The sequence below is a fragment of the Eurytemora carolleeae genome, unplaced genomic scaffold, assembly GCF_000591075.1.
Source record: "Eurytemora carolleeae unplaced genomic scaffold, Eaff_2.0 scaffold361, whole genome shotgun sequence".
Lineage (NCBI taxonomy): Eukaryota > Metazoa > Arthropoda > Copepoda > Calanoida > Temoridae > Eurytemora > Eurytemora carolleeae.
In genome coordinates this window covers 9,415-23,436 of record NW_019396347.1, presented here as the reverse complement: position 1 = coordinate 23,436, position 14,022 = coordinate 9,415, and the positions used below count along the sequence as shown (strand labels likewise).

Below are 14,022 nucleotides of genomic sequence, written 5' to 3'. Positions count from 1 at the left end.
TATTATTATTTAGGGTTAGGTTAGGTTAAGACACTTTCTGGGCAGAGCGCTGCGGCTAGGACAGGCTAGGGGGCCGAGCGCTGCGGCCACATGGTCAATTATATTGCCAACCCTACCATTATGGAAGCCAGAAACAGACTAAAGTTTTAAATCTTCAAAAAAGTTTGGCGGATTTTTTGTGATTAAAATTGCGAGTTTCCTATGATTCAAATCAAAAAATGTTTTTATCATTTTGACCTTTTGTCGTTTGACCCTTTGTCGCACTTTTGACCCTTTGTCGTTTGACTCAGTGTCGTTTGACCCTGTGTCGTTTGACCCTGTGTCAGATTGTGGAATCCTTTTTTTGCTAAACATAACTGTTAAAAAAGAAATTCCATTGCTGTGTCCAATATATTAAAAATTTGAGAAGACTCATAAAATACAAATTTATCAGTGCAGCCCACTTTGGTTTTCCCTATTGGCTAGATTTGTACTGTTCGCTTCTGATTGGTTGATGAGAGAAAGTCAAGCAAATTGCCCCTGATTGAATATCTTAAAACGCTGATAGAATATTTTAACAATTTAAAAAATGTCGAGCCGAAGTCAAGAATCAATAACAAATTGTGAAAAAAAGACAGAAAAGTTTATTTTGAGCATTTCAAACTTTTATGACGAATTTTTGAAGAAAGTTTTATGACTAGAATTTTCTTTTGTTGTTTCTCTACAAAAGTGACTTGCTTCTTGCTTATAACTCTTATAACCAACGAACAGAATTCAACACATTTTAGATACAGGGTGTCCCACGAAACATGACAATAGCAAGACGACTTGAAAGTCGTCTTTGGTATTTGAATTTATTTGTGACATTTAGTCTTCTATCTACTTTAACATGTATGATTCTTGAAACAACTATCACATAATTCTCCTAGCCCTGGCATTTCCAAAAAGTGATCTGCGTTTTTTGTGCTTTCAATATTACTGGAGATATGAAGAGTTTGGTTCAGATTTCAATTTTGTTAAATAAAAGCAAAATTGTCGAAATCTGAACGAAATTCTTCATATCTTGGGCAATATTGGAAGCACAAAAAAGGCAGACCACATTTTGGAAATGGCAGGACAAGGGAAATTTTGTGATTATTATCTCTAGAAATTTACTTCTAAAATTAGGTTGACAAATAAACGCAGCAAATTATATAATAAATCAAGACGACATTCAAGTCGTCCTGCATACTGTCATGTTTCGTGGGACACCCTGTAGTAAAACGTCATCCTCCAAATTATTGATAAGATTGTGGTTTTAACGGTACAGTTGTGGATCAGGCATGCCCTTTTTAAATTTAGGGTCAATGCAAGTTTACAACAGTCCCTTTAATGGTTTCTTACTTGATCCTCAAGTTTAAAACTGACCATATTTGATATCGAGATCATGCGTTTAAGATTAGCAATATCCACACCAAATTTCAAGTTTCAGAAATGAAGAATTATAAAATTTTCTTTATTTCAGAATTAAAATGAGGGATTTTATAATCGGATGTCGACAAAACTGACTGAAAGTAAACAAGATGAGATAAGGCGATGAAAGTTTATAGATAAACAGGAATAAAAAATCAAGGAATATTAGAAAAAAGTTAAAAGTTTGAACAATGAGCTAGTGAAGAATGTGCTCTAAGCTTGAGGATTGTTTGTTCTCCCGTCTAGGGTTCAGAGTTTGTATAATCTCGATATTAATTCTTATCCTTGGATTCCTCGCTCTCAATCTCAGGTAGGAACTCACTTTTTTTTATTCAGGGTAATATATTTTGCTTAAAATTCACAACCCCATACTCTTTAAAAAGTTTTTTTTTGTTCTCATTGAAGTAAGAGTAATAAATAAATTTCAATCTCAGGTACGGCCGTGTCAATTTTGTCAATAAGGGCTATATATTTGCAAAAAAATCACACACCCCCCCCGCCCCCAACCTACTCTTCGAAAATTAATTTTTTCCTGGAATTTTAGGACCTATTTTTTTAAATATCTAAAATAGAGGAAATGTAGCAATATTACTTTCAATCTCACATTTCTTATTAAGGGGTACATATTTGGCTACAAATTCACTACCTCCCACAACGTACTCTTGAAAAACCATTCTGGAACGTTAAATACCTAACAAGTAGAGGAAATTATATTAAATTTTACTTTAAATCTCAGGTAGGGGCTCACTTTTCTTATCCAGGGGTGAACAGGGTGTCTCATTCACTTTACGCACTTGAGGTCAAAATTAGGAGAGAAATAGCAACCCTGGACCAAAAGGCTATTACTGAAGTGAGATTAAGGTCTTGCTGCTAATAGTGGACATTTTGAATAAGATTGTAATAAACTGTAACCTGTCATTGAATACAAAATTGTACAAACGGAGATTATCTTTTACTTTTTACTAGCTCCAGTTGGAAACATTAGGAGCAGAATGTTAGGTTAAAAAAAGTCTTTTATCACTAAAGTAGGGGAAATTAATGAATTGTTCTCTCAATCTTATTTGGGTGTTACTTTTCTTATTCAGTGGGATAATTTTACCAACCGATTCATTATTCAATTATTTTTCAAGCATTTAAAAGGACTGCAGTAATCATAATTTGATGTAACCCTCCATTAATGCTTGATTCGTAACAATACCGGCCCTGGAATACCTTTATCTGATCAATACTATGAAAGATATTGTCCTTTGTCTAGGATTCAAAGTGTTTAATTCTGAAAATTCCTAAATTTGCCTTTATCTGATCAATACTATGAAAGATATTGTCCTTTGTCTAGGATTCAAAGTGTTTAATTCTGAAAATTCCTAAATTTGTTCTTGCAGTGGAAATGTGCAAGTCACTTTTTTTAGAAAACCACAATTGAAAGGAAGTAGTTTTAAAAATTATAAACATTAATATATATATATAATTCATATTTGAGCAGACAAGGCTATTCAGAGCATAATCGTTAGGAACGAGTATTAGGATGGATGGATGGTTACTTGAACTTGATGGTTCCTTTATTGGGTGCCAACTTGAAACCAAATTTGAATATTCGGAAAAAATGCAAGACACTATTTAAAAAATGTTCATCCTTCTTGAAACCCATTTTTAGAGTTGTCTGCTTAACAATTCAGAAACGGTAATATCGTAATGTAGACCAATCCAAATAAATTGCGAGGATTTGTCAAAAATCATAACTTCATATTTGTCTTATGAAAGTAGAGTTTTCTTTCATTTAATTCTAAACAGTAGTCTGATGTTTATTCAGACCATGTCATCCCCTTTCAGTCAATAAACCTACGTGTGGGGGTTGCCTTTAATAAATGTAGCTTGCTAACTAAAGAAAGTGCAAGTAAGATTGAAATCTGATATGTTTTCAATCATAACTTTCTTGAAGAGATATTGAAAAGAAAAAAATGTTTTGAATTTCTTATATAAAAACGGATAAAGTTGTGGCATAAAATCAAAACTAGAGAAGCTATGAGGTCACAAAGTCCTACCAGCGACGTCGCATAAATTTGACCTTCTCCTTCTGAAGTTCTATCTAGTTTCATTAATCATGTATTTGTAATATTCTTGACAATTCATTACTAATTCAAACTAAAACATGTTTTTAGTATTGCACTATACACAGTGAAATAATCAATTCATCTACTTGAAAATAGTTGTACCTAATTGTCCATAATAATAACATAACCACTTACGTGGTAAATTTTGAATCGAGAAATTATAAATTTTAAAACGAAAAGAAATTATCCCATAATGTTCATAAAATGTTCATAAAACGAAAAGAAATTATCCCATAATGTTCATAAAATGTTCATAAAACGAAAAGAAATTATCCCATAATGTTCATAAAATTCACGAAAGGAACGGAACTCAGAACAGGAAACTGAAAATGTCTAATTCCTAAATATATTAATGCAACCTGATGTAAACCTATATTATTTCAAACTTTGACTGAGCTTCATGCCCCTCCATGCCCGATTAACTCTTGAAACTTTTATCTTATCAATAATGAAGATGATATTGTTCCTTTTATAGGTTTAAAATTGTTTAAATCTAATGATTTCTTTCTATGTTTTACTGCATTGGAAATGCGCAAGTTACTTTTGTAGAGAAACTACAATTTAAAATAATTAATTCATACTTGATCAGACAAAGCTTTATGGGTACCGTTGTGAATTGGGCATCAAGGGTCACCTAAAACTACGCTTATAGTCCCTTTAAGCTGTAAGATTGGCTTAGTTAGAACCATGAAGCAAATTTGGGTTTGAATGTATTTTTAAATAATTGGACTGCCCCTTTAAATAATTGCCATATTTTAATATTCTTCTACATATTCTCAAATTTTCTTTTTTCAAAGAACAAAAAAACGATGTTTTGTAAAATCTATAATTCCTCGTAATATATTTTTATACAAACCTTGGTGTTTATTATTCTCTCTCCAGGCCTCCTTCTAAATTATGATATTACACCAATTTATTATTACATAAAATATATTTATGATTATTTCCTGACAATTGGTCTGTTTCTTGTTAATACATTACAACTGAATTTAATGGGCATAACATTTTTTTTCCTGAAGTAAATAATTAGTTATTTCTTAAACTTGTTAATTACATTTAGGATTTTAATTCACACAAAACTAAAACGAAGGAGCCTTTTTTAAAATTAAGTATTAATTACACCCCCCCCCCCCACCAGAGAAAGAGGAGTGAATGAGTGATACCTACTTTTTTATTACAAATTCTTTCTAGAAAATAATTTGGAAAGAACTATGATGATATGATGCTTTTTTTCATAGAAATTGTTATTGATATATTGATATTCATTCCATAAATATGCAGAAATTGTTCTTGACTTTTTTATTAATATCCTATGTGGGGGGGGGGGTTATCATCCCCCATTGCCACCCCTTGTATAAGCCTCTGATTTCCTTCTAACTGAGGCGCGACGATGGGGCAATAATAAGTTTGCACCATAAACCTCTTTATACCTATAATATAAGGCTCGGTCGCTCAAGAAGTTGCTAAGTAATATTGCGTTAAAGTTTTATAATTTTACGGAAAACTGGTAATTTCCGTAAAAACTCTTAAAATGGGTATTTTATATGCGAATCAGAGCCCAGACCAATACTTGGGCGGGCTTGTGGTGCCCCTATATCTAATACGCAGCTATGCTTCTTTCTTAGTAAAAGTAAATTCTACCCAATGAACTATATACAGGAACGCCCAACTCAGATATACGCATATTATGTACTGTACACTGTGGGAGAAATGTAAACAAACCCAGTGGCCCCACAGAAGTTGAAGGGAAAGGACTACAGATGTGATATTTCAGTCCAGAAAAAAGTTAATATATCAAGTTAGAGCGAATACTTATGATTTTTTTCTTTCTGGTCAATATGGAAAAGACAAAAGCAATATATTTTAATTCCACCCCTTGGGCCCTTTTCCCTCAAAAATTATGCGTTGCCCCTGAATTCTTTGGTTTGATCTCCTCCCACTGCAGTACACAGATTTGACGCATGAGATATGGCGGTTCCTGGTCTTTATATTTCTTGATTCTACCTATATGAAGCATAACGTCTGACCACGTCAATCTTGTTGCACCGGCTAGTCCTGTCCATAGAGCTAGGTACAAACTGGGACCAAAAGGTTGACCCGGCTCGGAAATTCAAATGTACTACGGCTGCCCGGTTGTCAGAATGTATTTATATATCTAGATTATCCTGAATTCTTTGTAACTTTGTGTAAAAAACCTATAACGTTTATGTCTTTCTTCCGAAATAGCTCGCTTTAACAAAGACGATATCTAAATACATACATTAGAAGCTTTGAAAAATCAAACCAAAGTTCTACACCACCCAACCCTTAAAATATACCTAACTACACCTTTTATAAGGTTAGCTATAATTTTGAAGTGTTAATTTGTTTAGTTTCCATTTGTTTGGGTGGAGTTTACATGACCGGCCTGGCATAGCTGGCTCCAGCTCACAGGGTCAACCTTCTTCAGTCAAATCTATTCTACTGTGGACACCATTACAATCCAGGTAACAGAATTTGGTCCAATCCTAGCACGAGAATTGGGCCGGGACCCTCTCTTTCCTATCACAGTTTCTGGACCAAACAAATACGGCTAAAACCGACTATGAAAATCTATTTTATACTTTGTTTATTTGTATCCAATAAACGTAATCGGGTCCAATTTTTTTGTGGAACCTCACATGATCCAGCTGGGAAGGTTTTTGAATGTTAAGATTGAAATAAATATTCTATAACAATTCTAATTTATTAAAATCCTCAAAAAATGAACAAATACGCAAAAATGTTTTGGTTTGATAATTAAAAAAGAGAGATTGCCGCAGATAAAAAAAATAGAAGATACAAATCAAATTTATTATTTATAAGTTTTCATAAAACAGAATCAATACTGCCCTTTAAATATTAGTTTATACAAAAATGGTTCTTAGAAAAGACTGTAGTTGCAAATAATCTTTATTTCAAAATTTAATACTATTTTTTTTAAGTTGGAGCAACTGGAAGCTAGAAAATCAGCAGGAAGAAAAATCTTCTCAGGAAATGTTTACAGTGATCGGATTCAGAAAAACAAATAAAGATCTCTTTGCTGGTGAAACATAGCAATAGTTTTTCAAAATATTTTGGTTCATTCAATGTAATCCAAGTTCAAACAAAAAAATTGTTAAAGAGAACATTTCATGTCAATTCAATGAATTGAATGAGAAATATGCAAGCTGTTTCTGTTTTCTTGCCGTTTCAAAGAAAGTTAGGATTATTTTCGATTCGTACTGAGTTTGTAACTTATGGTTGGCTAATCCTTTCCGGCGGATTAGTCTATTCCTTTTCAATATATCTCAAGGTACGACCAATAAAATCCACAAAAGATATTGTAAAAAGACGATTTGGCTAAATTTTAGCGTTTAAAGCATATGATCGTTTCAGACTAAAAGTGATCGCTGTGGATTACAGGCGTTGTTATTTTATAATAAAACTTCAACCAGGGGTGTATTTATGTTATAATGAAGTTTCAACCAGGGGTGTATTTATGTTATAATAAAGTTTCAACCAGGGGTGTATTTATGTTATAATAAAATTTCAACCAGGGGTGTATTTTTCTAAAAATCATTGACCCCCACCCTTTTAGAAAATCATTTTCCGCCAGAAGTAATTTACGTTTGCAGGGTTCGCAGACATTTGTACATTTGTACTATTAAAATACTTGCCTTTCAATGTCACATTTTAATTTTTTCCCCAAAATCATGAAAATCAACCCCCCCTCCCCCCGTAATTTAGAGTAATATACACCCCTGGTTTCAACCTCTAATTTTTTTTTCCAGCAATATAGGGCCTCCCTTACTAATATAAGCTGCCTGTGAACCTTCCTGAAAACAGTGTGAGTTTACTTGTGCCTTCACTCATGACCGAACTAAGTTGTCAACAGCTGACCTCCTACTAATCTCCTCATCTGATTTAAAGTAAGAACAGGTTTTTTTATTCCTCGTGGATTTTTGCCTGAACCATGTGTTCACAATGGATTTCCGGTTGGTTAAGCTGATTTATAGTTTTGTTTCTTTAAGGAAAAGCTAGAAAAATTGTATTACAATGCAGCGATAACCATTAGATAGCAGAATAATTGTTGTCTTTGCTCTTTTTTAAAATCAAAATACTGAATATGATTTTGTAAGTGTTATACAATTTTGCAGATTTATCAGGTCTTTATCAGGTACTTTATCAGGTACTTTATCAGGTACTTTTAGAACATTCATCTCAGCATTGAACAGTTTACATGGATCATTGAATAACTAAAAATCAATTGAGTCGTATCCATATTCTTAAAATGGTCTTTATGTGGCAAGGAGCGGGGTGTTGTATTTCTACAGAAAACCCAGTTTTGAATCAAAATGCTATAGTCAGTGTAGGTTAATATATTGTAAAACTGACCTAGTTTTTAACATGTTTATGACTTAAACTTGAAAGAAAGTTCTGGCGTAAAAATGTAAATGTAATTTTAGAAAAACTGATCTACCGAGTAGAGTACCTTACAAACATCAGCTCTGGGGCCTAGTACATGCATCTCCATCTTCCAGGTATACCTTGAGTGACTTAATGTACATGCATCTCCAGCTTCCAGGTACACATTGAGTGACCTATTGTACACTGAACAGTGTACATGTATACCAAGCTTTCAGATTCATCTACTGTACAATGTAACTCCCGCTTCCAGGTACACTTACCATACAATGTACATGCATCTCCAGCTTCCAGGTACACCAGACACCTACTGTCCAGTGTACATGTATTCACAGCTTCCGGGTACGCCTACTATACACTGCACATAAATTCACAGCTTCCAGGTATAACTGCTGTACATTGTTCATGCATTCCAAGCTTCCAGGTACACTACTGTATACTGTGCATAAATCCTTAGCTTCCAGGTACACCTACTACACACTGCACCAGCTTCCAGGTACAATACTGTACACTGTACATGTATCCCCAGCTTCCAGGTACACTACTGTACACTGTACATGTATACCCAGCTTCCAGGTACACTACTGTACACATTACATACATCCACAGCTTCCAGGTACACTACTGTACACTGTACATGCATCTCCAGCTTCAAGATACACTACAGTACGCTGTGCATATAATGCATGCACACCTTTCAGGTACACTACTGTACACTTTACATACATCTCCAGCTTCCAGGTACACTACTGTACACTGTACATGCATCTCCAGCTTTCAGGTATACAACTGTGCACTGTACCCAGCTTCCAGGTACACCTAATGTTCACTGTACTGTATTCCCAGCTTCCAGGTACACTACTGTACACTGTACTGTATTCCCAGCTTCCAGGTACACCTACTGTTCACTGTAAATGTATCCCCAGCTTCCAGGTACACCTACTGTACACTGTGCATGTATTCCCAGCTTCCATCTACACCTACTGTACACTGTACATGCAGTTTATAGTAATCGTCTTCTTCTTATGTTCTTCCTACCAACATCGTTTATCAGTTATCTATAATATATATTTATTTATTGCAGAAGTTTTATCAAATTATTTCCTGCTTCCTCTAAAGAAATGTTTAAACGGCCCTGCAACCTTCTACTAACAAATATTCGGGCTTAAAAGGACTTTGAGCGCAATTTTAAGCAATGCCTGTTTATCAAGTATAAATTAGATATCAATGTTTATAATCTTGAAAACTGATTTTCAAAATGCACATTTTTACTGTATTTCATAAATGAATTATCAGGATCGATTAAACACCTTTAAGCCTAGAAAAACGACGATATCTTCCACATTATTGATCAGATGAAGATTTTAAGGTTGCCGTTGTGAATTTGTTGAAATTACACTTTCAAGTCGCTTTAAATTCTAAAATAATTGTTTAGTCTAAATTGGGCACTCAAAAGCTTTGCCTTCAGTTTTTTCCCCAAAGCTAAGTGTCGAAAGAATAATAGTTACACATAATTTACACATAAACCAAATTTTGTGGTGAACACATTCTTGTACATTTAATTCTATAGTTTCTAATGGTAAAACTTGCGTAACTTATTCATAAACATGCTATTGGCATACATTTCCTTGTTTGTAAAACTTACAATTATGTCTTGTCAAAATTGTTAAATTAAAAACCTGCATTTCTTGAACTTTGTCAGGTCCCACAAACACATTTGTGCCTGATCCGCCTGAATGGTCCAGCCCACATGAGTAGATATTTATAGAGGTTCAGTGTACTGAATACAGCAAGCAAGCTGGACAAAACTGTACAATTTTAGAAAGATTGGGGTTGTTTGTGTACGTATTTTTAAAAACAAGTTATTTTACCAGTGCTTCCTTTGCTTACTTTTTTAAAAACATTTTTTGGGGGAAATATCTATCTATCTCTCAGATCATTTAGTTTTGGTGTGTACGCCGGCAAAATGCCCACCAAATATACGATCTAAATATATGCCAAAACGAAGTTTAAAACAAACTCTGCAGTATGTGTACTGTATGAACCCCACTTCCTCTTGGAATCGAGGTTTCGTGAGAGGAGTTGGCTGAGGCCTAAGGTTCCATGTAATTTTTTTTGACTGACATCTGACGGTCACTTGTTTCATTCAGGGGTTGAGTTTTACAACTTTTAAAGAAATACTCCGATTTTAAACATAAAAAAATAACGTTTATGAATATTGTCTATTTTTAAAGATTTAGCATTTCCTATTTAAAGGATCCTTAAATATCCCTGAATAAACCCAAGTAACAAAAGCGACTTTCTTTGAAGAATTTCCAAGGAATTTCTCTAGAATCAATTCTTGTAACTGATTCCTTGGAAATTCTCGAGAAATTCCCCAGAATTGGTCCCCAAGATGAGAGATTTTTGTGGGATCACAGTTTTGAGACTCAAGTTTCCAGAAATTCCTGAGAAATTCTTCGGAATTTTTCCCCACAAAATTCCTCAGAATTTCTCCAAAATATTTCTCCAGAAATTCCTGAGAAATTCTTAGGACTTGGTCACAATGTTTACGGATTTTTAGGGAAATTTATTAAGAGAATTAGTTTCTAGAAATTCCTGGGAATTTCTCCAGAATTTCACCCCAAGAAAATCCTGAAATTTCTCCTAACTACTTCTCCGGAAATTCCTGAGAAATTCTTAGGACGTGGTCACCATGTTTAGGGATTTTAAGGGGAATTTAATAAAAGAATTAGTTTCTAGAAATTCCTGGGAATTTCTCCGGAATTTCATCCCAAGAAATTCCTGAGAAATTCTCCTGAATGCTTCTCCGGAAATTCCTGAGAAATTCTCAGGACTTCACCACAGAATTTTCAAGTTCTGTTTTTCTCCAATAAAAATAACACAAAAATTTCGCGAAAAAATATGGTTCATTTAAAAGATTCTCTCTTGTAATTGGCTGGCTCATGGCTAGCTGGATTTGGATGAACGTAAATGGACGGACAGAAAGTCAGAAAGATAGCTAGAGAATTCAAATTCTCTATATCAAACATTTATTAAAGTAAAGGAAAAGAAATCTATGATATAATAAGACTTCAAATGTTTAGCTCTCAGCGGAAAATTCCACAAGTTCTTTTGCGCAATTAATTGTTGCATTTTTTCTCTTTTTCCATTTTTACGAAAAAATGCGAAATTTCACGAAAATAATTGCGAAAAGCGAGCGAACATTTTCACATTTTCACATTCACGGTCACATGTCTCAGGGTGTATCTATCAAAAATAAAAATAAAAATTATACGATAATAATTGGAGAAAACCTAAGTTACAATTAGTTTTCTCTGGGATATCTTCATTTCCAGATTCTTTAGGGTACTGCTGTGAATCATACATGTCACTCTTTCAATTAAGAGTCACTTGAAATTAAGTTTACTGTCCCTTTAAGGTTTAATAGTATATGTTGACTGTGTACAGGAGAATAATAAGACTTCGTTTCCATCCACACATTCTAGTATTCAGGTAATTGGGTTTAAAAATTACAGGGTGTCCCAAAAAAGGTAATGAGGTTTTTTGAAACCTTTAAACGTTTTTTAAAGTCTCAAATTAGGAGTTACAAATTTAGTTAACATACAGCTTTCAATTCTGCAGACGGTCTTCATTATATTCTTTGTTGTTGATCCGAAGTCTGCTTAATTTATTTACTATTTATTTACACACAATTTGGATAACTTGCAGTTGACCATTTGACTGCTTGCTATAAAAAACTTTGAAAATGTTTTAATTTTTAGTTTGAAAAAGGAATTTTATGTTTATTGTTAAATTGTTTTTTTTTTGTAGAACCTGTTTTCTGGATTGCTAGACTCTGCTGCAGAAAAGGGAAACACTGTAAAAAACCACATATCTCAACACTTCTCAACAGGTAAACAACTGGGTTAGGAAAAATCTCTGTAAGACAAACTACAGGGTGTCCCAAAAAACATGGGAATTCAGTGACGAATTCGATATCGTCTTTGTTATAAATTAGCCAACTCAAGAAAATGTTGTAAATTTTGTAGTTTGTTTTCTTTATGCTTCAGATATAGTGGTGAAATTTATACTTCTCTACAAACCACCAAAGATTATTATTGTATATTGTGGTAAAATTGATTATTTTTACAACAGTTTTAGTTCTTTTATTCAGTGAGATCCAGACAATATTGTGCAATGAAAATCGTCTTTTTTTTCCTTTAATATAAGAAATGTCGCGATAGGGGTTTTTGAACTTACAAGTTGCAACTGATATTTCTAAAAACTTTCTGGGAATTTTTTTAAATAATCATTCAGTGGGAAATAAAAAAAAATTTATGAAAGAAAAAAAGAAGATAATTCCATTGTTTTTTGGTTCTCATCTACCTACCCTAATCCGACCCATGAAAAGTGCTAGGCAATTATATCAATATAATGAAGACGACTTTTTTGTTTAAGTTTTAATTGTTAGCAAGCTTTTTTTTTCGAATTACAAGATTACAAGAAATTGACAGAATCTCTTTGTTTCCATCCATTGCTGTTTTAAAGCCTGATTTAAATCAAAATTGAAATCGAAAGTCGTCTTCATTATATTGATATAATAAAAAATAAGTAAATAGTAAAAATAAGATGTAACAAAATTAAGAAATATTAATGTAATTTCAAGGGACTGCATGTCCGATTCACAACTGTACCATCAAAAGCTCTGCCTAATTAATAATAAATTAGATGCATAGTTTTGTTTCTGAAAACTGTTTATTTTGATTTGTGGTTTCTCTGCAAAAGTGACATGTACGTTTCAGATTTAATAGAAAAATGATCAGAATTGAACACTTTCCCTGATAAAAAGGGCCGTTTTGCTCCAAATTAATAACAAGATCAAGATTGTTGTGAATTGGTTTACCCCTCTTGAATTAGAGGGACACCTAAAATTACGACTATAGTCCCTTTAATATTTCAATAATCTGTTTAGTGTGGATTTGAGTGGAATGTTTTTTGATTTGTTCATCTCCTACCTTCCTCAAGCTGATCTTAATATTAACAAATATAGAATTCAGGAACAGGAACATATAAACTATATTCAGAAACAGGAACATATAAACTATATTCAGGAACATATAAACTATATTCAGGAACATATAAACTATATTCAGGAACATATAAACTATATTCAGGAACAGGAACATATAAACTATATTCAGAAACAGGTACCTTTAAACTAAATTCAGGAACAGGAACATAAATACTATATTCAGAAACAGAACATATAAACTATATTCAGGAACAGAGCATATAAACTATTTCAGGAACAGGAACATATAAACTATATTCAGGAACATATAAACTATATTAAGGAATATATAAACTATATTCAGGAACAGGAACATATAAACTATATTCAAGAATATATAAGCTATATTCAGGAACACGAATATACAAATTATAATCAGGAACACACAAAATATAATGAGGAACATACAACCTTTAATAAGGAACAAAAAAATTATAATCGTGAACATACAAATTGCAGTCAGAAACACACAAACTATAACCAGGAACACACAAACTATAATTAGGAACACACTAACTGTAATCAGGAACACACTAACTATAATTAGGAACCTACTAACTATAGTCAGGAACACACAAACTATAATCAGGAACACACAAACTATAATCAGGAACATACAAACTATAATCAGGAACACACAAAATATAATCAGGAACACACAAACTATAATCAGAAACACACAAACTATAATCAGGAACACACAAACTATAATCAGGAACATACAAACTATAATCAGGAACACACAAACTATAATCAGAAACACACAAACTATAATCAGGAACTTACAAACAAGAATCAGGAAAACACATCACTATAATCAGTAACACACAAACTATAATCAGGAACATACAAACTATAATCAGGAACACACAAAATATAATCAGGAACACACAAACTATAATCAGAAACACACAAACTATAATCAGGAACACACAAACTATAATCAGGAACATACAAACTATAATCAGGAACACACAAACTATAATCAGAAACACACAAACT

The 14,022-nt window shown here is 33.1% G+C and overlaps 2 protein-coding genes across 2 annotated transcripts in view; both read left to right on the top strand.

The window, feature by feature from the left end:
- The first annotated feature begins 1,487 nt into the window (after positions 1 to 1,487).
- LOC111701430 (uncharacterized) lies at positions 1,488 to 13,245 on the top strand. Its single transcript, XM_023472712.1, has 7 exons — positions 1,488 to 1,741; positions 5,915 to 6,028; positions 6,506 to 6,554; positions 7,389 to 7,471; positions 8,009 to 8,083; positions 12,922 to 13,156; positions 13,231 to 13,245. The coding sequence occupies exons 1-7, from the start codon at positions 1,638 to 1,640 to the stop codon at positions 13,243 to 13,245; spliced, it is 675 nt and encodes a 224-aa protein (XP_023328480.1). The 5' UTR covers positions 1,488 to 1,637.
- The window catches only part of LOC111701449 (alpha-(1,3)-fucosyltransferase C), a gene marked incomplete at its 3' end in the record, with an annotated part of 11,409 nt that continues 8,752 nt past the window's right edge, over positions 11,366 to 14,022 (top strand). Inside the window, exons 1-2 of the mRNA XM_023472739.1 lie at positions 11,366 to 11,462; positions 11,781 to 11,862. The remainder of the gene's footprint in view (positions 11,463 to 11,780; positions 11,863 to 14,022) is intronic.

Bases quoted from the DNA above. Each gene is read 5' to 3' on its own strand.
- LOC111701430 (XM_023472712.1), top strand. From the start codon at position 1,638: ATGTGCTCTAAGCTTGAGGATTGTTTGTTCTCCCGTCTAGGGTTCAGA. The intron at 6,029-6,505 runs GTAACAGAATTT...ATTTTTTTTAAG, and splicing joins TGGACACCATTACAATCCAG to TTGGAGCAACTGGAAGCTAG. The intron at 7,472-8,008 runs GTAAGAACAGGT...ATGTAATTTTAG, and splicing joins ATCTCCTCATCTGATTTAAA to AAAAACTGATCTACCGAGTA.